The 25573-nt window shown below is 38.7% G+C and overlaps 2 protein-coding genes across 10 annotated transcripts in view; both read right to left on the bottom strand.

Annotated features, from left to right (window-relative positions):
• Window positions 1–699: 699 nt before the first annotated feature.
• On the bottom strand, window positions 700–21538 carry tmem192 (transmembrane protein 192). 5 transcript variants are annotated; one of them, XR_009768793.1, is made up of 7 exons: window positions 21464–21538; window positions 19011–19163; window positions 17639–17900; window positions 17428–17550; window positions 6200–6305; window positions 4329–4558; window positions 700–1681 (listed from the first exon to the last, which is right to left on the bottom strand). XR_009768793.1 is itself a non-coding variant. In XM_061679891.1 (6 exons), exons 1-6 carry the CDS (start codon window positions 21500–21502, stop codon window positions 4444–4446), a joined length of 798 nt encoding a protein of 265 aa, XP_061535875.1. In that variant the 5' UTR covers window positions 21503–21538; the 3' UTR covers window positions 4165–4443. The 5 variants fall into 5 exon arrangements, 4 of the variants coding, with proteins under 4 accessions (XP_061535875.1, XP_061535876.1, XP_061535877.1 ...); XM_061679891.1 differs by lacking the exon at window positions 700–1681 and having other exon boundaries at window positions 4165–4558; XM_061679892.1 differs by lacking the exons at window positions 700–1681; window positions 21464–21538 and adding an exon at window positions 21135–21270 and having other exon boundaries at window positions 4165–4558.
• Window positions 21539–22555: 1017 nt separating this feature from the next.
• Window positions 22556–25573, bottom strand: part of limch1a (LIM and calponin homology domains 1a) — a 45027-nt gene continuing 42009 nt past the window's right edge. For all 5 annotated transcript variants that reach the window (XM_061679654.1, XM_061679657.1, XM_061679658.1 and 2 more), the window contains one exon: window positions 22556–24192. In XM_061679654.1, coding sequence (XP_061535638.1) covers window positions 24167–24192 — 26 coding nt within the window. In that variant the 3' untranslated portion in view covers window positions 22556–24166. The remainder of the gene's footprint in view (window positions 24193–25573) is intronic.

Here is a 25573-nt window from a genome sequence, read left to right as displayed (position 1 = left end):
GGTTATTTGTGTCATGCACTAATTTGATGGCAGTCCAACACAAATGTAATCCGAACAACAAGATTTCTTAGACTTTGTATGGTGGAGAGAAAAAAAATATCACAAACAATGATAACTTAAATTTTGCCACTGCTTTGTTGAGAGAACCCATTGACAGAGCAAATGCTGGTAGCCCACTGAAATGCACTTCTTGGATAACGGTCAAGACGTAAACGGATTCATAGCAAGTTGCAAAATTGTCATGTGTTGGCCTTCAAACTCTGCGGATAAAAGTGCATAAATGCTCCGAACTACTCATTAAACCCATAACGCTCTTGTATTTATACAATCGTAAAAACGGTAAAGACATCTTCCTGGCGCTTCTGGTCACAGATCCCTCTGGTGTATTGCAGCAGCATAATGTGGCTCTCTTCAGTGGCATTAACGGTAAAGACAGCTTGAGTGACGGATCTGTCCAGGACCATTTGTAAACCAACCAAAAAACAAAAAACAAAAAAAAAAGGCACTCTTGTGACACTGAGATCCATTTGTCTTAGTTTCCATTGAAAAGGAGTATTAAAAAATATGAGAAAAATCATGTGTTTGGAAAAATGTAATTAGCAGCTTCAGAAAATTTCATTTCAGAGACATAACGGTAAAGACATTTTGGCATAAAAAGTGTGAATTTTTTTTTACTTTTGAACATTGTTTTCTTAGAGACAATTATTACCTTTCAAATTCTAAAAACTGCCAATAATAAACACAGTACTCATATCAGTAAAATTAAGTGATTTTTCAAAATGAAATTCAGTGGGGTATGTCTTTACTGTTATTGATCAAATTATATGAAAATGACTCATATACGATACATAAAGTAATAATAGAGAACATTTAAAACTCCAAAGCAACTGTTTTCTCTTGCAGATTTCCTAAATCTGAGGAAAAAGTACCACAGACACTTTTGCCTGTACAGACGCTGCCTGCCTCTGCACTCCAGAGTCCCCTTCCCCTGAGGAGACCGGTAAGGACTTGTGGTGTTTTTAAGGAGGCCATGGGTGGCAAAACTACTCATTTAATTAAATCCCCTAGCTGGAGCGAAAGAATTTGCCCAAAATGGCTGCTTTAAAGCAAAAGTGACAACTTCCTGTTCAATCTGGGGCATGGGTCCTTTTTTGTGTGTCCTGTTATGACAGACATGTCCACCCAAGTTCATGCGACCGGTCAAACTGGTCACGGGGGGGATAGTTTTTTTTCCATATAATTCTCCCTCCGATTGGCTGCTTCAAATCAACATTTCCGATTGATTCCGTTTTGGGCAGGGGTCCTTGAGACCTTTTAATATGTCCGATTATGATAGATGTAATCCCCCAATTTCGGGTCCATTGGTGGAACTGGTGACAGGGGTGAATTTTTTTTTTTAGACTTCCCGATTATTTTGGCTGCTTCAAACCAAAATGTCCAACTTCCTGCTCAATTTTAGGCATTGGTCTTTGGGACTTTTTTTGTGCATTCTGTTATGATCGACATGTCCACCCAATTTTGTGTCGATTGGTGAAGCTGGTGACGGGGGGCTCATTTTTTCTAACTTTCGAGGCCACATTTTCGTAGCATTCATCCTCAAAATGGCTCCTTCAAACCAAATAATGTGGCTTTCTTTTGAATTTTGGGCATGGGTCGTCGTAGTAGTCATAGTCTAGCACCCCTGGAAAGTAAAAAGAAATACAAAATTAGCCCAGACACTAGTACAACCAACTGACTTGAAACTGGGTGGGCAGCTCTATCATAACAGGACATTTGAAAAAGTCTCAAGGACTCATGCCTGCAACTGAACAGGAAGTCAGCCATTGTAATTTGAAGCTGCCAGTTTTGGACAAATTCCAGGACATTGACACATTTTTAATAGGAAATTCAAATGAACCCAATCGTAAACAGCTATCTGAGACAGATGGGCCACGCTAACTTGCCATGCTTTCGTGGGCAGAGCACGGTGTCAAAGTTTGATGATCATTTCGAGGGCTGGCCTTGAGAAAGGAGGTGTGAGGGCCCCTTCATTGCTGCTTTCCGCTTTCATTTAACTTGAAGTAGTTCCCCCCCCCCCCGCCCCCTCTTGCGGGTACCAGAGGCTGCAGGTGGCACTTAAGTAGGTGTGTGTGATTAGTGGCAGAGGTACGCGGGACTCCTGGTCGCCATAAATCTGGCTAACGACGCGGAAGAAGGATTAAAAGCGGTGCAGGAATGCCCGAGCCCCATGTTTATGTCGGGACAGGCACAGTCGAACACCCTGAACTAGAGTTTACCTCCCTTGTTGTCACTTGGGGCTCACAATCCAACCACTGTTATTTTCCGTTGCAGGTTCGACACGCAGGGATGAAAAGGAATACGGTACAGCTACCTCGCATGTGTGGGCCCAACATGGCGGACCATAGACTCATGATGATAATAATAGCCAGCAAAAGACTATCTCTGAAATTTCCTAGCACCTTGAGTCATCAATAAGCCAAAGAGCAAAACAAAAATACAGTCAGTAAGAAAGTAAAAACCCGAGCAGGCAGTGCTTGAAAAAGGTGCTGGACTTCACAAGCTGTGGACCAAAGAGCGGCTTGTACCTATGTTTCTGACAAATCTGTACATATATATACTGTATTATGCATTGTATGCACTTCAAATGTTTATTCAATACATTTTATTCCTTTTAATTAAAACAAATGTTTAAGTGTTTTTTCTGTTTATTTGTCATTGTGTGCGTCATCGAGGGCTGGGCGATATAGCCTACAATTCATATCACGGTATGATGTTAATCCCTTCACAGGAATGGGATATATCACAGTATAAAAATAAGTTAGATAAGTATTTCTTAATGGGTTATTCAGTGCCTTTGTGGATTGAGGAAAAAGTCCCTTAGTTGATTGAGGGGGAAAACAGTTAAAAACAAAGATATGTAATTTTAAGAAAATGTTTGTACAGAGGTCAAAATAAAAAATTCAAACTTGGCACGCTATGGTGCAAAATACTACAAATCCAACAGATAACATAACTGATATAAATATTTAATATACAATATACAGTGGACTACTGCTATTCACGGGGGATAGAGACTGGGCCAGACCACCAATAGCAAAACTGGGGACAATTGACTGAAAATAAATGTTTTTTCAATCCCCTCCCAAATAAATATGTGAATAAAAAAAGTGTGTGTGTGTGTAGGGGGGGATACTGTGAATTACAGGGGATAGGTTCCCCCCCAAAATTCAGTGAATTGCGAATACGCAGGCATATATACAGTGGACCCCTGCATACTCGCAGTACGGCACCCGCAGATTCACCTATTCACTGATTAAAAAAAAAAAACATTTTTTGGGGGAGAGGAACCAAACCCGAACCTCTTCTGGGATTTGCTTTATTATTTTCCCTTTTTAAACACTTCTCTTATGGTCTTTTCAACTTGAAAGCACATACCTCAGGTCAAAGGTTCTCACCATGTTGCTAAATAACTGCTTTTGCAACTTGGGCATTATGTCTTTGTCAATGTTCAGTGCCATTGACTGTGATTGAGTTCCACTGGTTGGATGAATATTTTTTTCCTGAGGTTTGTTAAAATGTATTTATTTTAAACATCTAGTTAATCACTAAAAATCCATATATAGTGAATAGGGAGTGGGGAATGAGTGAATGCTTCTGAACGCAGTTGTCACAACTCTCCTTGTCCTCAGTACGGCACTAATATTGCTCTGTTATATTGTCTGTGTAAATGTTGAACGATTTGTGCTCAATTCATTAAAGCACTGCAAAATAGATGCTAATTAGTATCAGCATCAAGCTAGCAGGGCCTTTATTTTGCTGTTTTAAATACACAAGGTGTTGTTCCTTGTTTTATGTTTAGTTTGACAACTTCTACTGAGAGTGCCATTAAACAGCTTGAAGTCTCTTTTTTTGATGAAATCGTCACTATTTGCAAAAAATTTGCTACTTATTGTGAAGAGAGTTGAGATGAGTTCACTGCCACCAACAGCGCTCGATCTTTTAAAAAAAATAAAAAATAAAAAAATAGCACTATATATACGGCTCTCAGAGGAAAGTGTTTGGACACCCCTGGCCAAAATATTCGTTTCACCTGCAGGGCTGAGGGTCACATGGTTAAAGCAGTAAAAAAAAAAAAAAAAAAAAAAAAAAAAAAACAGAGGGGTAAACATTTATTAGCATTTTAAGCACACATTGATATACAATAAAGTGGTCTTTGGCTACGACACCGTTATTTACATTTTGTTCAAAGGCTCCTTAAAAAAAGGCAGCAGTAGGAGCTTTCTTGGGATGCTCGGTGATAAACTACCCCTGACGTCCCCCCTCCTCACCTGTGATCTGTGAGCCGCGACGCCTCTTAAAATGTCCGCCATTTTCAGTGCAACTACCACCCCCACCCCACCCCCACATCGTTTTAGTGGGGGTCTAGAATGGTGATGATGGTATTCAGTGTTGAGCGGTGAGGTTTAGCAGCCTCCTGCTCAGTAAGCTGTTGTGCTGCTTCAGGTACTCGATCAGGTCTGCCTGCTTCTCCACCACCTCCTCCAGGTAGGACACCTCTCTGAAACACATACAGGGCAGGAACCTTACCCCGGATCTAGGACCTTTAGTCGCAACTCCACCCAAAGTACTCGAAAGTACCAACCCAGCCCCAGGGTCCGACATAAACGGTACCCAATGGCCCTGGCCCACTATGGCACTGCGTCGGGCCACCACATACCTTACAAACGCTGGCCTTTGGGCCAGTATAAATTTCACAAATAAATACGATGAAATCAAAACTTTTTTCTTTTCACTCGAAATATTTTGAGTTTTATCTATTTAAATCGATCAAGCCATTTTACCGTACTGTGCACGTTTTGTGCCTGTTAAGATTAACAATCCCTCCCGTAAGGAATGTCTTGAACAAGCTCCGAGTTTGAATCTGTACTTTGCCACATTCACAGCCAGCTAACTTAACTAGTCCTATTTGCTTTATATAAAGAAGAGAGTGTGGATATTTTGAGAGGGTGGCTCACGCCCATTCACTGACTGTACTCGTCATGCAATGTACATCGGTGCCGTGCATTTTGGGACTGCACAAATCACTATTTCATCCACAGGTAGATATGAAAATCTAAATATAGTTAAGTATTGTTGTTAAAAAAAAAACAACAACAAAAAACTAAATTGCACCGTTGTGTGTTTGAACTGTAGGAACTATTGTCTAAATTTAGTTTTGGGGTCATTTATTGGGACCGAGGTGGATAGTACTTTCAAGGGGTCCAGAAACATTTGGACACCCTGTAGCCACATTTCCTTCCACCGAAGGTTCCAGGAACTTTTAGTTATTGATATTTGTAGTTCCTGAAACTACAAATTCCAAGATCCTGGAACTTTGGGTGTGTATGCACCTTTCGTATTTCGACTGCAGGAACTTTGCGCTGGATCTTATGGAGGACCATTGTTTGTTTAGACTAAGGGAACTACTGTTTAAATTTTGTTTTGTGTAAATAATCAGGGCTGAAAGAAACTGTGCTTGGGGCGTAGTACTTTAAAGAGGTCCAGGGATTTTTGAAGTGGCAGGTTTACAGCTCTGGACAAACCAGATTTGAACCGTTTCAGTTCCAAGTATGTGAGAGCTAAAGGTTCCTGGACCTTTAGGTGGAAATGAAAGTGAATTTCCATATTAGGAACAGATGTTTTGAATGACCGTTGTGTGTTAGGACAGCAACTACACTAACTAAACTATGACAGAACGATTATCGAAATGTAGCTCTTGGGTAATTTATCGGTGCTGACAGAAGACCCTCCCGAAGGGCAGTCCAGATATATTTGGGTTGGGGTCTCTAGCTCTGTACATATATGATTTGAATGTTTTTCATTCCAGTAATGACAAGTACCAGGAACTAAAAGTTCCTGGAACTTTAGGTGGTTATTGAACAGTGGATATACATCAGACTTGAACCTTTTAGTTTAAGGAGCTACAAGTACCAATAGCTACAGCTATCGGCAGGACTACTGCGGCAGTAAAAGAACCGAGTACCTTTTAGTCTCTTTTTGCTGTGTGCAATCACATGCTTGGGGGGGGAAGCTTTTAGCATTGTTAGCGGCACTGTTAACTTTTGCGTTAAACAAGCATGGCGGGGAGTGTTTTTACAGCGTCAATAATGTAGTGTGTTTGTGTGTGTGTGGAGGGAGGAGGGGGGGGGGGGTGTCCTACCTGAATCCCGTCTCCATGGGCAGGCTCGCAACACTGAAGTTGTGCAAGTGTTCTTCCTGGCTGACGTCGGGCGGGGCTCGCTCCGCATTGAAGATCATCACTTTGACTGTGGAAAGAGAAAGCGGAGTTCATTTTGTCACTGTAACCATTTTGTCTTTGGCGGGGGTAAATCACATATGTGTAAGTCACGAGGAAGTCTCAAGTCCTAGCCTTCACGTTTCAAGTAAGTCCCAAGTTACTGTGGCACAAATCAAGAAAGTCAAGTCAAATCATTGCTTGGGTTAATCAAGTCAAGGCTTCTCAAAACACTCAAACCTCAAATAATCTTTCCCCATTGAAATGAATGGGAATGTCATTAATCTGTTTTAACCCCCCCAAAAAATGTAGAAGGAAAAATACCACTCTTTAATAATGTACTTTTTAAAAACAGAGTAATAATATAATTAAATAGAATGCAAAGAATTAAGAAAGTTGTGCTTCATGATTTAATGCTGCAATCCAACTCATTGTGCTGCTCCTTCTGGTGTGCCTGCCTTGGCCATCAGGAGGCAGCATGTACTGTACAGTAATGCAGACACTAAGAAAAACAGACTTCTTCTACAGTACTACTACTGTAAGTGACTCAGTAAGATGCAGTAATAGTAGCCATTTTTGGGAGAGAATAAAAAATATATGCTAGTGAGTATTTTTCTATTATCTGTGCACGTGTTGCTCCGCCGTTTGTGTTCAAATATCCGTTGCTTCTAATACCGCGACTATCGATGCTAACTGTTAGCCACCACTGTGTATTTATTAGCCAGTTATACTCAGTATCTGTACTTGCATTATACTAACATATTTTTAATCAACAAAAAAACAATCTCCATATTGTCTATTACTTTACCCGCATTAATCTTAAATTTTAAATTAGATGCATCTTACCTGTATTTGTGGCTTTCATAGTGATTGATGAAGTTCATCGCTATCTTGTAAGAGTTTCAAACAGGCAACACTTGACAGGTCATGGGGTCCCAAATCGAGTCGTGTCTCATGAAAACCAAGTCATAGTCAAGTCAAGTCTTACATTTTTTAGCTGAGAAAGTCCCAAGTCCTAAAATTGTCGTCTGCATTTTGTCACTACGAGACACAGAGACATAACCAAAGAGTGAGAGTTTCCTAGCTGGCATAACGACGCAGGTGGGAAAGTGCACAGCGAGCACAGTTTTTTATTTATTTATTATTATTATTATTTTTTTAAACACAGGCTTCCATTCCCTAGCCCCCGTCTAACCACAAATACACAGGCCATTATAACCCGCACTTAGCTCTTATGGGCCGCCATATCCTGCACTTAGAGCTCTAACTCTCACGCCCTAAACATACACCTTTACTCGGGGGGGTGGACCATAGGGGTGGTTGCCGCAGGAGGAGGCAGAATATAAGGGAGTATGTCACAAAATCAAATAATTGGGTTACAGTAAACCACGTGGAAATAGGTGAAAATCTCCAGATTATATAATTTCAAACATATATTTTACCCCTCCTTCACACTTTAAACACATTTTATCTTATTAAAAAAACTTTCCAACATATTGTAAATGTATTTGAACACAAAAAGTCAAAAGTATAGAAGATACTGCATTGTATTGTATTGCACTGTCTGTGTGTGCATTTAAGAGGCAGGGCCTGGTGGGGTTGCGTGCGACATGGGCGAGTCTGCTTGTGGGTGTCTGACCATGCGCTAGGGCCAACAGCAGGCCCTGAATGTGTGTGCTCATTGTGTTAGTGTGTTTCACTGTTCTCCCGGCATTCGAAAAATGGCTGAAAAGTGACTCTGCGACTGTGGCTCTCCTTTCCCACATGTCAGGGCATGACAGTATGTAAGTACAGTTGAGCATCGATAAAACGGACCGTGGGGACTGAAAATTGTGTCAAAAATAGTTTCCATTTGCCACTTAAATGCTGTTGACAAAGTCTGTTAGTTCCAGAATTGGCCGCTGTTGTTTACTGGTGCTGTGGTGCAATGCAGGCAGAGAATTGGACTGGCGTGTTTCTGGGTTACAGACATACCGTATGACTAGATCCAATTCCAAAAGACGTGCAACAATATAAACAATATACTGCGATGTAGAAGGGGAAGGCTGTAGTCTTTATCAAGGAATTAGGAACTTTAGGAGGAACACTGTGCATTTGAAAGTTCCAGAAGCCTGTTTCTTTGTTTTTTCATAAAGCATCATAAATTCCTCTCTCTTTCACAGTATCGTACCGAACGTAGGTGAACCAAACTGTACTGTTTAGTGAAACCTGCTAGCATTACCCCAACCAGACAAAGTCAAAAATTGGTTTTGGGTCATTATGGGCTTTATTTAGTGTCGAGAGGCTGAAAATCCGAGGAGTTGGACAATTTTAAGCTTACAATGTCTCTCAAAGATTTATCGGTTAATAAAATAGTCAATTAATTTGATAGTCAATTAGTTGTCAATTAATTAATTATTTGCTGCACCTCTAAACTACACGCTGTCGTGGTAGAAAATAAACTGTACAGTGGGTGAGGAGGGACTCATGCCGGTCGCCCAATTGTGTCAATGAGTGCCGTTTTAGTCCCACCCTGCCAAAAAAATTAATAAAAACTGTAATGGTGAAACACAGTTTAACGCTGCAGCTCCACAACTGAATACTAAATAGTCCTCAGTCTTTGCGCTTTTTCAGCAATCATCTTCAAACATGCATCTTTGAATTCAAATAACAGGGTCTTTAAATATGAGAATGAATGGTGCTAGTGTTATCAGGAGGTAGCGGGCCCAGTATTGATAAGGCTCGAGCATCATTAGTCAGAGGAAATTGTCAAGGAGATTCTAAAGAGCGCAACCTTTGCTTTGCTCCATCGCAGCATCGACACACAAGCCAAAGAAATACTGAGCATTCCCGCATAATTAGGCCCTAAATACGAGTGTGTGTGTGTGTGTGTGTAAATACAAGCGGTATGTGAGAACCATTTAACAAAGCGCAACACAATAGTTTGTTTGATGCTGCTGAGGCATTTACTGACCATTTGTTGGTGGAATGACGCACCTTCAATAAAATGACTAGTAAATAAATACAATTTTATCAAATTTATTTTTGTATTTTATTGGGGGGGGGGTTTGCCAATAAATGCTGCTGCATCCTGATAGGAGTAATATTTGGAGTATGCCACACTGTTGTTCTGTACTCTGGATTTATGAATATATCCCAAATATGAATGTACTGTTCTGTAATGTGTAGCAGAATGCAGTACAACTACATTGTATGCAACTACTGTATACAATCAACAATATTACAGATGGTTTCATTCCTAACTGTATGTACAGAAATAGTACTGTTAATCCATTTATAGTCATCACATACAATGCCACTATTGCTACTTTTGCTTTTTCACATTCACATCTGCACATATTATAATGTACACAGAGTATAGTGTTCATAGATTATGTATTCATGTAATCCACTGCTGTTTACTTAATTCTGAACTGCTATTGAGATGAAGTTTTTTTTTCTACATTCAATGCTGCCAAATTTCTTGCTGTTTGTGTTCTTGTTCACATAGTATTGTTTACCCTGTTTCATGTCACGTTGTCAGCCACGCTTAACCGCTATTATTTGATACAGGTAGTTCTTTGCTACTTATAATGCTGCTGACTATTCTTTCTGCTGTTCACATTCACTTGCTAAAATACCGACTGCAGTGTCTTTTAGTTGGGTAATTTGATGACATCATCCTGACTAAATGATGAAACGGTCATGATGACGGTGATGGATGGATGCATGGATGGAAGGCTGGGAAGGAGCAGTGGAAGTGGGGTGCCGCATTTCACACATTCTTGTCAGAGGCTCTCTCTCTCTCTCTCTCTCACTCACACACACACACACACACACTCACACGCTCTCTCTCTCTCACAAGTGAGTGCACAGACAAGACAGACAGTGCTCAGACCGGGCCTGGGTCAGAGATCTGAGGAGCGGCAATCAGCCGTGGAGAAGGGCGGACATTTCCAGGTGATTATGGCGAGGCAGCTGAGGTGCTAAAGGCTAATGGCACTTCAATGCCGGGCCCACCCTGCAAGCGGGTTCGCAGATGACGTGGGGCTGTGACCCATCAAAGCACGCGAGAAATATTTAAAGCGTAGGAGACATGACAATACGTTGGATACTTCCGGGCAGAAGTCCGATACAAGACTGAACTCCCTTGACCAAACGACTGAAATGACTTGATTTTTTTTTTTTTTCTTAATTCAGCCGCTTAAACCAGTTTCACTTAGCTACATCAAATTTACCAGCCATATAAATCATGAGGAGACCAACAAAAATGTCTCAAGAACCCATACTCGAAAAGACAAAATAAGTCTGCCATCTATCGTGACTAGCTCCTCAAAAAAGTCTCAAGAACACATGTTAAGAAAGACACAGGAAGTCTGTCAATTTGGTTTAAAGTGGCAAATATGGCTCATTAGCGCCTTCAAAAAGTTAGAATAGAATTTAGTCCCTTAAGTCATGTTTTATGTAACAACATGAAACTTGGTAGGCACATCTATCGTGACTAGCTCCTCAAAAGTCTCAAGAACATATGTCTGGAGAGACACAGAAAGTCTACAATTTTGGTTTAAAGTGGCCATTTCGGCTCCATTATGCACTCCCAAATTTTAAAGAAATTCAGCCCCTTAAGCTAGTTTTACTGAGCAACATAAAATTGGATTTCATCCATCATGAATAGACCATGTATGAAAAGACACAGCAAGTTTGCCATTTTGGTTTAAAGTGGCTCAGTCGTCCCCGCCAGAATTGTTTATTTTATTTTATTTTTTTAATTCAGGCCCCGAAGCCAGTTTTAATGAGCGACGTAAAACTGGGTAGGGGTGTTTATCCTGAGTATACCTGCAAAAAGTATTTAAAAAACACAGAAAAGAGACAGGACTCTGCCATTTTGGTTGAAAGTGGTTATTTCAGCGTCACAAGACAACAAAACGTTCTTAACCTTGACTTTGATAATGACGAGTGAAGACAGTAGTAATCTCTCTGCTCTCTTCACAAAACCACATTCTGTGCTTATTTTTTTACTTTATGTGCAGCTTTAGCTATATTGAACTGATCATCACAATTTTCAAAAACCAGCAAAAAAGCCAAAGAAAAACAAAACACTTGGAATTAATTCTTTAAATGCTCGCAAAGTCACAATCACTTTACATTTAAGGGGACTTTAGAGGCAAATTTTGCTCAAATTGTCCAACTTCAGAAGCATTTGGATAGTGATACCATTTTGTTCTGAGGGTTGGATCCCTAACTGTGGACATTAACACTGTCCTTAGGACAAACATTGTGAACAAACGCGATGTGAAAGAGTAAACATTGTGCATGACAACGCAATCTTGGCGCAAACGGTGTAAATACTAATAGTGAGATTAGCAGAACATTTCAGTCAACTTTTTCGGATGGAAGGATGGTGGTAGATGGTGGTAGAAGTAAGCACAAAAGACTCCACAGCTTGATTGGACTTTCAGACCAACTGCTGTTGCGCATTTTCATCCACAAAAAAAATTTAAGTAAACATGTAGAGGCTGCTACATTAGGTTTTTGAGCTAGCTGCTGAATGACTGCCAGGGTAGAGATACGTGTAACGCTTCCCCGTGGCGCGGTTAGTTCTAGTCTTTTCTTTTGGTTATCATCTGTACTGTTTGACAGACAGTGCTGAGTGAAGATGTAGATGGCTACATTAGCTGCTAGCATTTGCGTACCAAACACACCAACTCCAATGCTAGCAGCTAACATTAGCAATTTGTGCCTCTCACCAAGAAGGAGCGACGATGTAGACTGCTACATTAGCCTAGCTTGTGCTAGCCGTCAACTGGCACGCAGAGGTACACCCTCGTGTTTGTGTTAAATGCTCTAGCCACCACGCGCCCCGCAGTGCTTTTGCAGCGCAGATGCATGAGCGATCGAGCCTTTGAAGGCCGAGGCGTGGCTTTGATGTGCGTGGAGCGCGTGGGCCGCATTCATGTTCAAATGAGAGGCCAGAAACGTAGAGAAGAGACCTCAAACACACACTCACAGGCGAGCACGCACTTCAAAGCGAAGTAGAACGAGGCCTTCCTGTAGTACGGACTTCATGGCTGCAGGCTCTCCCTATCTTCGGCTCCTCAGAGAACTTTCCCCCCCTCCATGAACTCCACATCAGCTTCACCATCCATGTATGTGTGTGTGGCTGTGTACACTACTCACAGAAAAGGTTAGGGATATTGTATTTTTGTGTGAAATTTCCAGATGAAGCAAAAATGCACTATAACCTTTACTGGTGAACCTATTTGACCTTTTCCAAACTTGTTCAACCATTCGATGTTTCAGTACTTTTTGCACAACTTGTTCCTCTCTAGCAAAGAAGCTGAAGTTCTAACAATGGCTAAATTCTCAATGAGAGTTTCATCCATGAAAATTTCCAAGGACATCCACTTCTATCCCTTTCTGTGACTCCTCAAATCTTTCTGTATCTCTGTTGCAACCTGCTAATGTCACTGATTCACGAATGGACCATAACATTTCCTGGTTCAATTAGAATTGGTATTTAAGTGGGGCTTACGTTTTGACATCACAAGACCAAGACGACACCTGACAATTGATAAACTGCAGAGTCAGGCTGCATCCAGTAATGGCGTCTACAACGGTCTGTCAACCAATTAACGTTCGTCAGCACAGCCCGCCCTCTCAAAGAGTTCCTGGTCGCTCTAGGAAGACCCTAACCGCCGCGAGGAACTAAATAATCCAGAGGGAACCTTTCGTACCCTGGTAGTTTTTCCCTATCAGGGTCGCTAGGGAATTTCCTTCAAACGTTCCTGCAGTGGAAAAGCCCCGTTAATGGATCAGTGACATCAGCAGGATGCAATAGAGATACAGGGGTTCCTTGACTTAACCTATGGGAATTGGAATTTGCCACCAAATGGATATCCATGGAAACGCAGTGTAGTGCTGTACAATATATAAATCAACAAAATGTGTAAATTTTTCATATGTAAAGTATTATATGTCACCATTTTTTTTATTGATGATTTATTTTTTTATAGAATTGGAACATATGTTTTTGGAGTGTATAAACTCAAATACTTCCTTGAATATTTGGTAAAGATAGATATATAGATCTATATATATATAGATATTATATAGATATAATGAAGAGTTATCTGAACTTGACTGACTCCTTGAATTCAGAAAAAGAGGAGCATGATGAGATACGAGGTGTATTTTGAAATCGAGTGGTTTTACTACTTAGTATGCTTTCATCAATTTAATGTATCATTACTAAGATATAAATGGAATGCATAAGATGTCAAGAGTGAGAAATGTGATTGTTTTGTTACTAGTTTCATGGAGAGATAGTGGTAAGGTTACAGGCATGTCTCAAAATCTTGATGTGGCTGTTGTGACTGAGGAGCCAAAGAGTGACAGAGGATGACAAAAACAATATTTTTAGCAGATATTGTTGTATAGCATACACTTGTATGTTTTGTGTGCTGGTCCAAGGCTACTCTAAAGCTACATGACCTCAACATTTTTATTTTGTATTTATAATCATAATGTATTCCTTTAAGAGCACTGGGATGTTCATGCACTGGATTTTTCAATAAAGGGATGGAAATTTAATATTTTTTAAATTTTCAATTCATCAATTAATCGAAAAATAATCAACCAATTTAATCGTCCGTTCAAATTATTGTTAGTTGTACAGGTTATACAATTCATTTATACAATTTGTGCATGTGTGTGTATACAGTCATGGAAAAAAAATATTAGAACACCCTTGTTCATTTTAATAACAACTGGTACCACTAAAAGGTATATACCTGAAGAATACAATGAATACAAAAATGTTGTTGATTCAATTTTACCTCATGTCCTATTTCACATGCTTAAGCTTAATTGTATTCCCAGTGACTTTTGTTATTATAAAAAAAAAAAAACATGGAAAATGGCTCGATATCAGCTCTTAAATTAAACTACTATGAGCTATTTTTGTTGTCATCATTATAGTTGTCCGAACAATGTACCTGTAGTTGTACCAGACATTTAAAATGAAAAAGAAAGTGAAGAAACAAGGTTGGTCTAATTATTTTTTTTTTCATGACTATAAGTGTGTGATTGGTGATTCCCCCCCACGCTTCGCTCTGTGTCACGGCTGACTACACTGATCCATGCTGGAATGTGGTAAAGATTGACCTCCTCTACAAACACTGTAAACACTGGGACAATGTGTGTGTGTGTGTGTGTGTCTGTGTGTGTGTTTGTGTGTGCGGGCGGAGCAGCCGAGGGCTAGCCAGCCTGTGGCTAGGCTAAACCCTAATTCCTTATCGGCACCTGTGTGTTTCTGTGTGGAGGTATCTGTCCATCTCTGCCCCGTGGCGGCCCAAACACCCCTTTAATATGGATTTCCTTTCATTCTTACAATCTACCTGATCAATATCCTATCAGACACTTGGTAACTGCAGTCTTCCTTCACACACACACACACACACACACACACACACACACACACACACGAAGCCTTTAGAAAACACTGGATATGAAATGCAGTATTTAGACTCACAGATTGATTAATTGTTGTATGGTTGGAAGCTCAAAAGGTTCCCAGATTGAAGTAACAAATATTTTTAGAGCATTTTCAGGTTAAAAAAGAGCTCATTGGGAAACATATGACATTATTTCTTATTTCATCTGAAAATATGACAGTTTTAATTGCTTTTTAAAATGGAAGTAATAATTATACATGAGTCATTACAGTTGAAAATAAAATTTTGTCCGAGAAGAGACACAGTGATGAAAACACGAGGGTTGCTTTTCCAAGGAAGTGCATGCACGGGACAATGGTTGGGATGGATGACTCCGCGTACCTCATATAACGGCAAGCATGGTGTGCGTGCGTGCGTGCGTGATCCAAAGTGAAAAATCAGCAGCTCAGTGGCGGGATGGACGGAAGACGAAGCAGAATGCTTGATTGTCATGCTGTCGAGTTTGAAAAGGGCAGGGCGACTATTGTCATGCCAATGCCCTCTCTCATAGTGTGGGGGGTTGTGTGTGTGCGTGTGTGTGTGTTTGTGAGCAATGAAATCTAACACACGGTGTCTCTCCATGTGCTGCTTATGAAATACTATCATTTTGCCCAAAAATTACAACCACAGTATTTTAAACCACAAGCGTACCTCATAGATCGTAAACACAAATGTTTGATTGTTAACGGAAGAGAGTTTTCGCCCATAAATCAGAGAATATGTACATTTGTGAAAGCCAAACTACAACTATGAGGGTTCACTGTATGTCTAAAATTTGAGGCGGGGTTTCATGAGACACAAGCATCTCCAAGTTTTAAGGGTTTTTTTTGTACCACAAGAAAAACATATTTTTCTCCAACCTTTTCATTTTTTTAGTTATAAAAAGCATGTTTCTCCAACCTTTTAATTTTTTTGAATTATAAAAAGCATGTTTCTCCAACCTTTTCATTTTTTAAATCATAAAAAGCATGCATATCCAAATTTAGATTTTTTTTAAATTTATTTTTTATTTTATTTATTTTTTTAAATCAGACAGCAGGTATCTGTATTTTTAAAAGAGCAAAACGCATGTACTGCTTCTAAAAAATGTTTTAAATTACAAAAACACATGCGCCTCTAACTTCATCACAAAAACCATCCATTCATCCATTTTCTGAGCCGCTTATCCTCACTAGGGTCGCGGGCGTGCTGGAGCCTATCCCAGCTATCATCGGGCAGGAGGCGGGGTACACCCTGAAATGGTTGCCAGCCAATCGCAGGGCAAATACAAACAAACAAGCATTCGCACTCACATTCACACCTACGGGTAATTTAGAGTTGTCAATTAACCTACTATGCATGTTTTTGGGATGTGGGAGGAAACCGGAGTGCCTGGAGAAAACCCACCCATGCACAGGGAGAACATGCAAACTCCACACAGGCAGGATTTGAACCCCTGTCCTCAGAACTGTGAGGCAGATGCCAGCTCACAAAAAGCATGTACCTCCAAATTATGAGTTTGAGTGTGTTTTTTTAATCCGAAAAAAATATATTTTTTAATATTAATATTTTATATATTTTTTTTATATATTATAGTTTTTCTGACCACGAAGAAAGCATGCAATTCTAAATGTAAATCTTAATCACAAAAAGTGTGTATCAATACATTTTGTTTTTTAAGGACATATCTTGAAATGTTTGCCAGTGGTGGCTTCAAATAAGAGTTGAATTTGTTCCGTGAACACAGTTGTAACTCAAAACACTCATATACTCATATCTCAAATCATCTTTGCCCATTGAAATGAATGGCAATGTCAATAATCTATTCCAGGTCCACCCAAAAAAACAAAAAATATGTTTGTTTTTAAATAAGAAAAAATAACATTCTATAATCTATATATTGTACTTTATAAAAACATGGAGTAATAACAATTAAATACAATGTAAAGAATTAAACGGTTCGTGGATTGTGATTTAATGCGGCAATCCCATTCAATGTGTTGTGCCCGCCTTTGCCACCGGGAGATAGTATAGTACAATACAGTCATGCAGACACATGACTGTATTGTAAGCAAAATGTAATATTAGTATTATTTTTTTTTATATAGGACAAAGAATATGTGCTTGTGAGTATTGTTATATACTCTGTCTACATATGTTCCTCCACCGTTTGTGTTCAAATATCCATCGCTTAAAGATTTCTAAAACCGCAACTACCAATGGTAGCCATTAGCATGTAAATGGGTTTTCCATATACACAATGTTAGCATTACGCTAAACGGACTCTCGGAAGGCAGAGCTATGTGGCTATTTCAAATACACGTGTAATTCTTTTTTTGTGTGTGTAGTTTGATAGTAAACTTAAACTGTGAGTGGCAATAAACATCTTAAGCTTTTTGATAAATCGTTTAATAGTTCACTGCCACCATATAGCACTCGTATCTCAATTTTGCTCTCACGAGTCAAAGCAAAAATCGTCTGGCTGATTGTTCATATTACGAAAACTCCGTAATTCAAGTCACTCGTATTCTCAAGTACCACTGTAACTCCAGTTTGATTTTTTTTTTTTTATTGCAAAAAACGTATCTCTGAATTTAGATTTTCTTCAGCACAAACAGTGTTGATCTCAATTTTTTTTTTTTTAAATAAATCAAGTACCTCAATTGTTTGTTGTTTTGATCATTAAAGCAATCTCCTTATTACCTGTGTAACAGATGAGGCAGGGCAATGCCACAAGTAGCTCCAAGGCCAAGACACTGATCAGTATGTAGGTGTGCAGAGTGGCTGATAGTCGTGCTGCCATGACGACCAACAGCGTCACATTCCCTGCGTGCAAATGTTTTTTTTTTTTACACTTAGCACATAATGAACTCCACCTAGTGTCTACCACGTGACACCGCGGGCTTCTTTCTACCTGTGGAGTGCACCGCGAGAGGCAGCTGCTTGAGTCTGCTGGTCCTTCTGTAGAAACGTAGGTAGCCTCTGCTGCGGGTCCGGCTGTGGTGGTGCTGTGCGCAGCAGGTGAACACCAGAACCAGAACCCACAGGACCGCCTTGCCGAAGACCACCGCGCTGTCACCCCGCACGGGGCCCAGGATGCTGGCACATACCTCCTCCTGGCCGAGCTTCAACACGCACATCACAGCCATGCACACAGACAGGGCCACGTAAACCACCTGGAAGACAGAGGAGACGAGCTGAAATGCTACTGAGAAGTTCCAGCCCCCCCCCAAAAAAAACTACAGCAGTTTTTGTAACATGTTTTTAAATAAATATCAATCTACAGTATTGCACTTTCTGAAAGCATACAGTAAAAACAAATACATTATTTTAAAAATTATTAAACAGCTTGTGCATCATGATTTCAAGCTTTAATTCCATAGGCATTAAGTCTAGTGTGTGTGCCTTGGGGGGGGGCTGTATAATGCACGCAGACATACTACGTATTGATTTGATGATGAAACACAGACTACTGTTGCAACTAAGCGGCAAAAATATGAGTCGTTTTTCACAGTGGATAAAGAATATATACCAGTAAGTACTGTTGTATGCGCTGTCTGTATGTGTTGTTACTGCTTGTGTTTAAAAAAAGTATAAGTTGTTTCAAGGTTTATAACTTCCACGATTTTGATGCTATTTTAGTTTTATCCCGTCTAAGGCAGTTTCCCTTATTGTGTTAGCATTACGCTAGTGGATTTTAGGCCAAAGTTGTATGGTTTGGTTAAATGCACAATGTGTAATTCTCTGTGATTAGTTTTACAGAAAATGTGTTCACTGGCAGCCAAACTGCTGCTTTTTATGAGGTTCGCTGCCACCGTCTAGCACTTGTGTCTAAATTTTTTGCTCACGAAGCAAAGGGAAAAATAAATAAATAAATCAGCCGAGCAACAGTTCATATCTGTGGAAACTCGTAAGGTCGGGTCACTCGTAAGTTGAGATACCACCATATTGTATAAAAACATAAAGCATAATAAGAAGCGAATAAAGAAAATTAATTGTTTTTGCAAAACTTAATTTTTAATCAAGCCAAAAGACACAAACACACACACACTGTAGTATTTGTGTGTGTGTAGAGTTATCTGGCAATAGTACAGGAATGTTTGACTTGGCAAAAATAGCTTGCCTCAAAATCCTTCACTCAATTGTACACAGTATAAAATGATGAAAAAAACAATAAAATGACGAATTTATTACTTTGTTTCAGCAAAATGTTGTGCCAATGGAACATGAAATTTTGACTTGGCAAAAATAGCTACAGGGACGCGAGTGTGTGTGCGTGTACATACATGTAGCAGAGACAGCAGAACGGCGTGGCAGGCGGTGGGCACGGTGCGGAACTCTCTCCTGATGGCGGCGTGGAGGGCGTCAGCTGAAATGAGCGGCCCGTCCACCAGGGACTCCTCCTCGCTGCGCGTCATGTCCACCGAAGACCCTGCCTGCTACAAACACAGCAGACAAGAATTACTTCACTTCTACAACACTTGATTTCATATCGTACAGTATTACTTCAGTGAACTGTGTTGATACCTAAAGCCAGTTTACAGTCCTGTTAATACCCTATCCATGGGGGATAGGAACCTTGCCCTGACACAAATAATTAAAAAAACGTTAATAATTTAGTACCCCTAAAAGGATTTTGTAAAAAGCATAGGCTCCAGCACGCCTGCGACCCTAGTGAGGAGAAGCGGCTCAGAAAATGGATGGATGGATGGATGGATATAACACAAAGTATGTTCCTAAAACACTTAAATGTCATTTCTAACACCTTTTACATTGTCCTTAAAATAAATGGCTAACAGATGATAAGATTTTGAAAAAAATGCACCGGAAGTGCACATATACATGCACATCCAGCGAAGACACATCCGCTAACAACACAGGCTAAACTCAGCTCCTCCGCGACACTGTCCTTGACTGTCTCTCAGTCAAGATATATCACTTCAACATACTTCCTTAAGACCAATTCCTATTTAGACAGAGCTTTGGTACCATCTTATGGCACCTCAAAGAAAGGGCACAAAAATGAGAATAGGTAAGTTTTTCAGCAATAGGCTCAACACCAAAAACCCACAAATAGGTGTATTCACAAATAGAGAAACACGAATAGGCGAAGGATTCATGTACAGTAAACCCCTTCATATTTGTGGTCTGGCATTTGCAAATTTGCTGATTTTTCTGTGTTATTAGCTGAAAAATTCACCTATTTGATCTTTTTGTGAGTCCACAGTAATAATAAAACAGTACTGCGTTGAAACCATCTGGTGACACCTTGGTGCCAGGGAAAGTATGGAGTGCGTCATGAGCTTCATTTTTAAAAAAAAGTTGCCCTTTGCCGTCATCTTGTGGCATCTATAGGCAATTACAAACCCTTTTAATTTGAGGGGCATCAATTGCTCGTGAATTTTCGCTCTTCAAGGTAGGGCTCGGTCATATCTACCACAAATAGTGGGGGTTCACTGTACTATTTTTCAACAAGTTATATGGCAAAAGCTAAAGACCAACCATTACCACCAGTATTAATACACTGAACAAACCATGAGATGTATTAGCGGTATGAATTCAAGAATATGCTTATGACTGAGGTTGTAGCAGAGCTGCCGCAACGGGACAGTCTGCGGATTATAGGTCCTGATCAACGACACAGCTGGAAACCCCTGCAACAACACGTGGGGATACAGGAATCTGTCAAATGGGGGCACCTACTTGAAGTCTCATTTAAGGGAGGACTCAATATGCGTCATAAAAACCTCATATTTAGCTAAACTATGGTTGGAAACTTGCTGGAAGTTACGTGCATGTATTACATAACATATAAACAATGCAAATATGAATTTTAACTAACCCCATAACATCTTTGTCATCTGACCTTGAAGCAGGCTTTGTTGATGTCAGTCACTTCGTAAATTATATCTTTTCTTATCCAACGTTGTTTTGTTTTATTTTATTTATTTATTTGTTTGTATATTTGTTTGTTTGTTGGTGTCCTCCATGGTCCTTCGTGCCTGTGGCGACCGCGGGTCTGAAACTCCCTTGGGCCTGTAGTTTACAATGGTGCACAACTTTTATTTAGCTTCTTTTGTGTAGCTGAAACACCAACTTTAGTCTATAAGCGTAGTTTATTAATTTAGCAGTCAATAACTAGCAGACTGTCAGTCAAATACCTCTGTAATAGCAAAAGTGAGTGGTAATATCGTTGTAAAGGCAGCATTTTTGACTCATTAAATATAAATAAGTAGAAATGTGACGTGTCAGTCATTTACAGCAGTATTATAATAATTTCAAACGAAACAGTTTATAGACATAAGATATTGCAACCTGCTTTTGCCCATGTTAGCTTCTTTGGCTAAGGCCATACGCGACTACATACAAAGAGACGACCAATTGATTTTTTTAAAATGTCGGGTACGTACAGCATAATAGGTTCCCTCTGACTCCATTCCGTGTCAAATGTTGGCTGTTTTCGAAAGAGGGACGAAACATTACAAATGTTTAACAATTGGTGTGAAAAGCACGCTATGCTATTTTGGTGCTTCCAGGCTCCAGTACGACGACTCGGGTACGTCATGACCACGTGACCAACAAGGCGGAAAAATAAATGAATCAACCCGCCTACTAGCATTCGATTGTTATGATTGTGCGCTAACGTGAATTCTTGCTCCGTCGGTATTAACCGCATTTAGCCACATATTACACATTACACACATTATTTGCGACGGTTCGGGTTACTGCGGGTACCTACCAAAATGTGGGACTTGTCGGTGTTTGTCACGTGACTCATTACGTCACAGCACTTCCGCTATATGTGTCATTAACCAAAAATTACGTGCCAAAATCCATCTTCAGCCTTGTAATTTCTCCAGAAGAATCGTATACTGTATATCTAAAAATACATTTAAATACTCAATTATAATTCGTACATCATAATGTCAACAGAACTAGTTCATCCAAGGTAAAACACATGACACATAAATTACACACACGCACACATACACATATACACATTCACATTCACATACACGTATATATATATAGTCTGTGTGTATACATATATATATATATAATTTATTAATAATTATAAATTATATACAATTATTCTGGTTGAAATATATTCATATTTTTGTCAATACGAATGGTTAAAGTGAATACTGGTAACGAAATGTTTCCTTGTCCTATAAATGGGTTTTAAAGGGCTCACTTTTTTTATTATTTTTTTTATTTTCCACGTTCTATTAATAAAACATTTTTCTGAAATGACTTAAGCGTACATTATTTTACTATTATTTAATATAAATATACATTATATTTTATATCATTTGTATACAGTTTAAAGTGACCTTTGAATAAAATATAATGAATCGTTGGTGTCGGGTGGAAAACTGCAATCTACATCTGGTCAAGTTCATATTTTTCACAAATCGATACTATTGGTCAGGCCCCATGTGAGTCATTTATTTTTAAATATTGACCAATCGCTAGTGTTGAAATTTGAAAATGGCTTGCTCTCATTGAAAATGCAATGTTAATGTCTCAAAAAACATGGTGTTTTGTTTTGTTTTTCCCTGAAAAGGGATAGGATTCTTCCTGATGTCAGTGAAATGAAATAATGGTTCCTTGTCCAAAAATGTTATTATTTTTGTGTAATTTTTCTGTATTAGTTTTTTTGTGTGTTTTTTTTATACCAATTTGTTTTCTTGTATAGTTATCTGTTAAATGCGTATGGACTATATTTGATTCATGTTTATATTATTGATTTAAAAAATGAAATAAAACCATAAAATCCATTTAAAAACAAATTAAAACAAATACAAACGACACCAGCTATTTTAGACAGTTGTATTGACAAACATACAGTGGCTATAAAAGACAGCGAGGAGAGCAGTCGTCGTTACAGAAGAAACGAGAAGTCTGAGATGGACAAAGGCAACACTTGTCTTGAAGGGATGTTTTGAAATGCCGCTAAAAATAATCAAGAGGGAAGCAGCAGTTATTACGTACGTGTCATTGGTTTAAGCTCTATAAGAGAGAAGGATGCGGAAGAAGCTAATCCACTCATTTTACTTGCTGGTATGGAATTGTACTTCATGTCACTTCATACAAACGCACAAAGACACACACACACACACACACATTTAGAGGTCCATGTGTAATAGTCCCACACACACGCACACTGAATTAAGGCACTGGTTGAAATAGCTCAAAGGGGAAACAAAAGGTTCAAAGCCAACATGCAAAGTGGATAAAGATGTACAACAAACTTAAATGCTGGAGAACTGCATGTCAGACTCATACTTGCAATAACTTATGTTCATGCAAAAGTGTAAAAACAAAGAAGAAAAAGGAGAAGGTAAGGCATTAAAATGGTCGCGATACCTACAGTATAAGAGAGGAGTGTTATAGTCTTGTAGCATATACTGTATATTACTTCAGTTGATGTACCGTGAACCCCCGCTATATAGCGGTTCATATTTCGCACCAACGCAATATGTCAGATTTTAAAAGTTTTATAGGTTTTTTTTACAGTGGTGCCTTGAGATACTTTGTTAAGGAAAATAGTACTCTATAATTTTGTACTTTATAAAAACATGCAGTAATGACATAATTAAATAGAATGTAATGAATTAATTAAACCGTTAGCATCGTGATTTAATGCTGCAATCCAAATCAATGTGGTGTGGCCGCCTTGGCCACCAGGAGGCAGTACTTTATAATACAGTCATGCAAACTCAAACAAAGAAGAAGAATCTTCGACTACCGCTGCGAGTGACTCAGTAAAACGCTGTAATATATTATTTTTTGTTCAGGACAAAGAATATATACGTGTCAGTATTTCTATATGATCTGTGTAAATGTGTAGTTTCCACTGTTTGTTTGCAAATATCTTTTAGAGGTTTCTAACAGTAACTATGGATCCTAACCGTTAACATGAAAATAGCCTTTTTCATATGTTAGCTTTAAAGTAAGCAGACTTTCATAAGGCAGACCTATATTGTTGTTTAAAATACACGTGTAATTCTCTTTGTTTAATATTTAGTTTGACAGTATGGGAACGGCAATAAGCAGCTTGGAGCCTGTTTTGTGAAGAATTCTTTACGACTTGCCAAATTGGTGCATTATTTAATTACTTATCTTTTGTTTTATATGCCCGTTTGGAGTGTTTTAAAAATAAATCTATTTAAAGTAAGTGAGAGAGGTATTTTTAATTGTTTTTTTTTAACTGATTTGCTATATTGCAGATTTTGACATATTTGTGGGTCATTTATTGTGCATAAACGGGGGTTCACTGTATTATTATTCCAGTTGATGTATTGTGCTTGTCTAGTCATAAATACACTGGTCATGCTTACAAAAACACACTGTGTATGTATGTTTAGATCACGTGGGGTCCATTTAGATATTTGAGTAAAGTTATATGAGGGTTGGTTGTCGAGGGTTTTTCAGATCATCATAATGTGGTGGGCTGTCCTCGGCCTGCAAACAAAAACATAAAGCAGCAGTTACATCAAATTGTGAACGCACCTTAATTAACTGTACAGACAATATTTTAAGCCCATTAGAACATCTGAACTTTTTTTGGGGTTCATCAGAGGCACTTTAAATGGTGGCAAGTGTGTATCGACTCCCATTTCACAAGAGTTTGAATCTGACTGGTTAATTCTGAATGCAGCCACATCCCCGGCTATAAGAGGGTGTGTACACTTGTGCAACCAAACTTCCCTTCCTGAAAAATGTATGTACTTTTTTTAAACTGAACTGTACAGGATATAGGTCACATTATTAGCTGGATTAATTGTATTTATCTTTAATTTTTTATCTTGGTGTCATTTTTAAATGTGTCACAAAAGCCGGGCATTTGGACACGGGTCTGGAGACTTTTTATATCCACTGTAGAGTATACTATATAGACGTTACCATCTGCTTAGTAAAATAATTTTCTGTGTACCAGTGCTATCACTGGTGCCCTTCTGTGGTGAAATTGCCCAAAAATGTATGAATTATTATTGACAGTGTATATATACAAACTGCATTATACGTCACAGTTTAACATTTAACATTGGTATATTTAATAATAATCTTTGTAAAATTTAAGATTTTAAAAATTAAAAAAGTAGTGTGATATCTTTTTAACACGTTTTACATTTGAATGGGTCACTGATGGTGTAGTGGTACAGTTGCCTGACTTTGGTGCGAGGAGCGCGGGTTCAGTTCCCACTCAGTGACGATGTGAACGTGAGTGTGAATTGTTGTCCGTGTCTATATGTGCCCTGCGACTGACTGGCAACCAGTTCAGGGTGTAGTCTGCCTTTTGCCCGAAGTCAGCTGGGATAGGCTCCAGCGCCCCATGACCCTAACCAGGATAAGCGGTGTTGAAAATGGATGGATGGATGGATGGATACATTTTAATGAAACATTTTCAATGTGATTTTCAGTGTCATTTTTTTAACATTTTGATAGCTTGGAACATTAAACATTTTTTACTTAATTTTTTTTAAACTAAAGAAGTGTAATACAATATCTTGTAAAATTGTAAAAATATTTAATATTTAAAAAAATTAAATGTGTGACATTTCTAACTTTTCTATTTTCTTTATAAAATAATAATAACAATAATAATAATAATAAAATGTGAAGTAAAATGTAAAAGTTTTAAAAAAGTATCGTAAAATGTAAAAAAAATGACATTAACTTTTCAAAATATTAATAAATTTAAAAATAGTGTCATAACATGTACCATTAATAACATTTTTGACAGACTTCTTTTTTTTTTTTTTTAAAGTGTGATTTCTTCTGAAATTCAAAATTTTAAAATGATAAATAGTGTGATCTGTGGTACCATTTAAAGTTTTTTTTA

This window comes from Phycodurus eques, chromosome 6 (assembly GCF_024500275.1).
Source record: "Phycodurus eques isolate BA_2022a chromosome 6, UOR_Pequ_1.1, whole genome shotgun sequence".
NCBI lineage: Eukaryota > Metazoa > Chordata > Actinopteri > Syngnathiformes > Syngnathidae > Phycodurus > Phycodurus eques.
The sequence above is the reverse complement of the archived record's forward strand: the minus strand, read 5'-3'. Positions and strand labels throughout refer to the sequence as shown.

Excerpts from the sequence above, each read along its gene's own strand:
- tmem192 (XM_061679891.1), bottom strand. The coding sequence starts at position 21,502 with ATGAGTCACGTGACAAACACCGACAAGTCCCACATTTTG. Across the intron at positions 17,901-19,010 it reads TTCTGCTGTCTCTGCTACAT|GTGGTTTACGTGGCCCTGTC; the intron begins GTATGTACACGC and ends TCTGTCTTCCAG. Across the intron at positions 6,306-17,427 it reads CTGCCTCATCTGTTACACAG|TCAAAGTGATGATCTTCAAT; the intron begins GTAATAAGGAGA and ends CTCTTTCCACAG.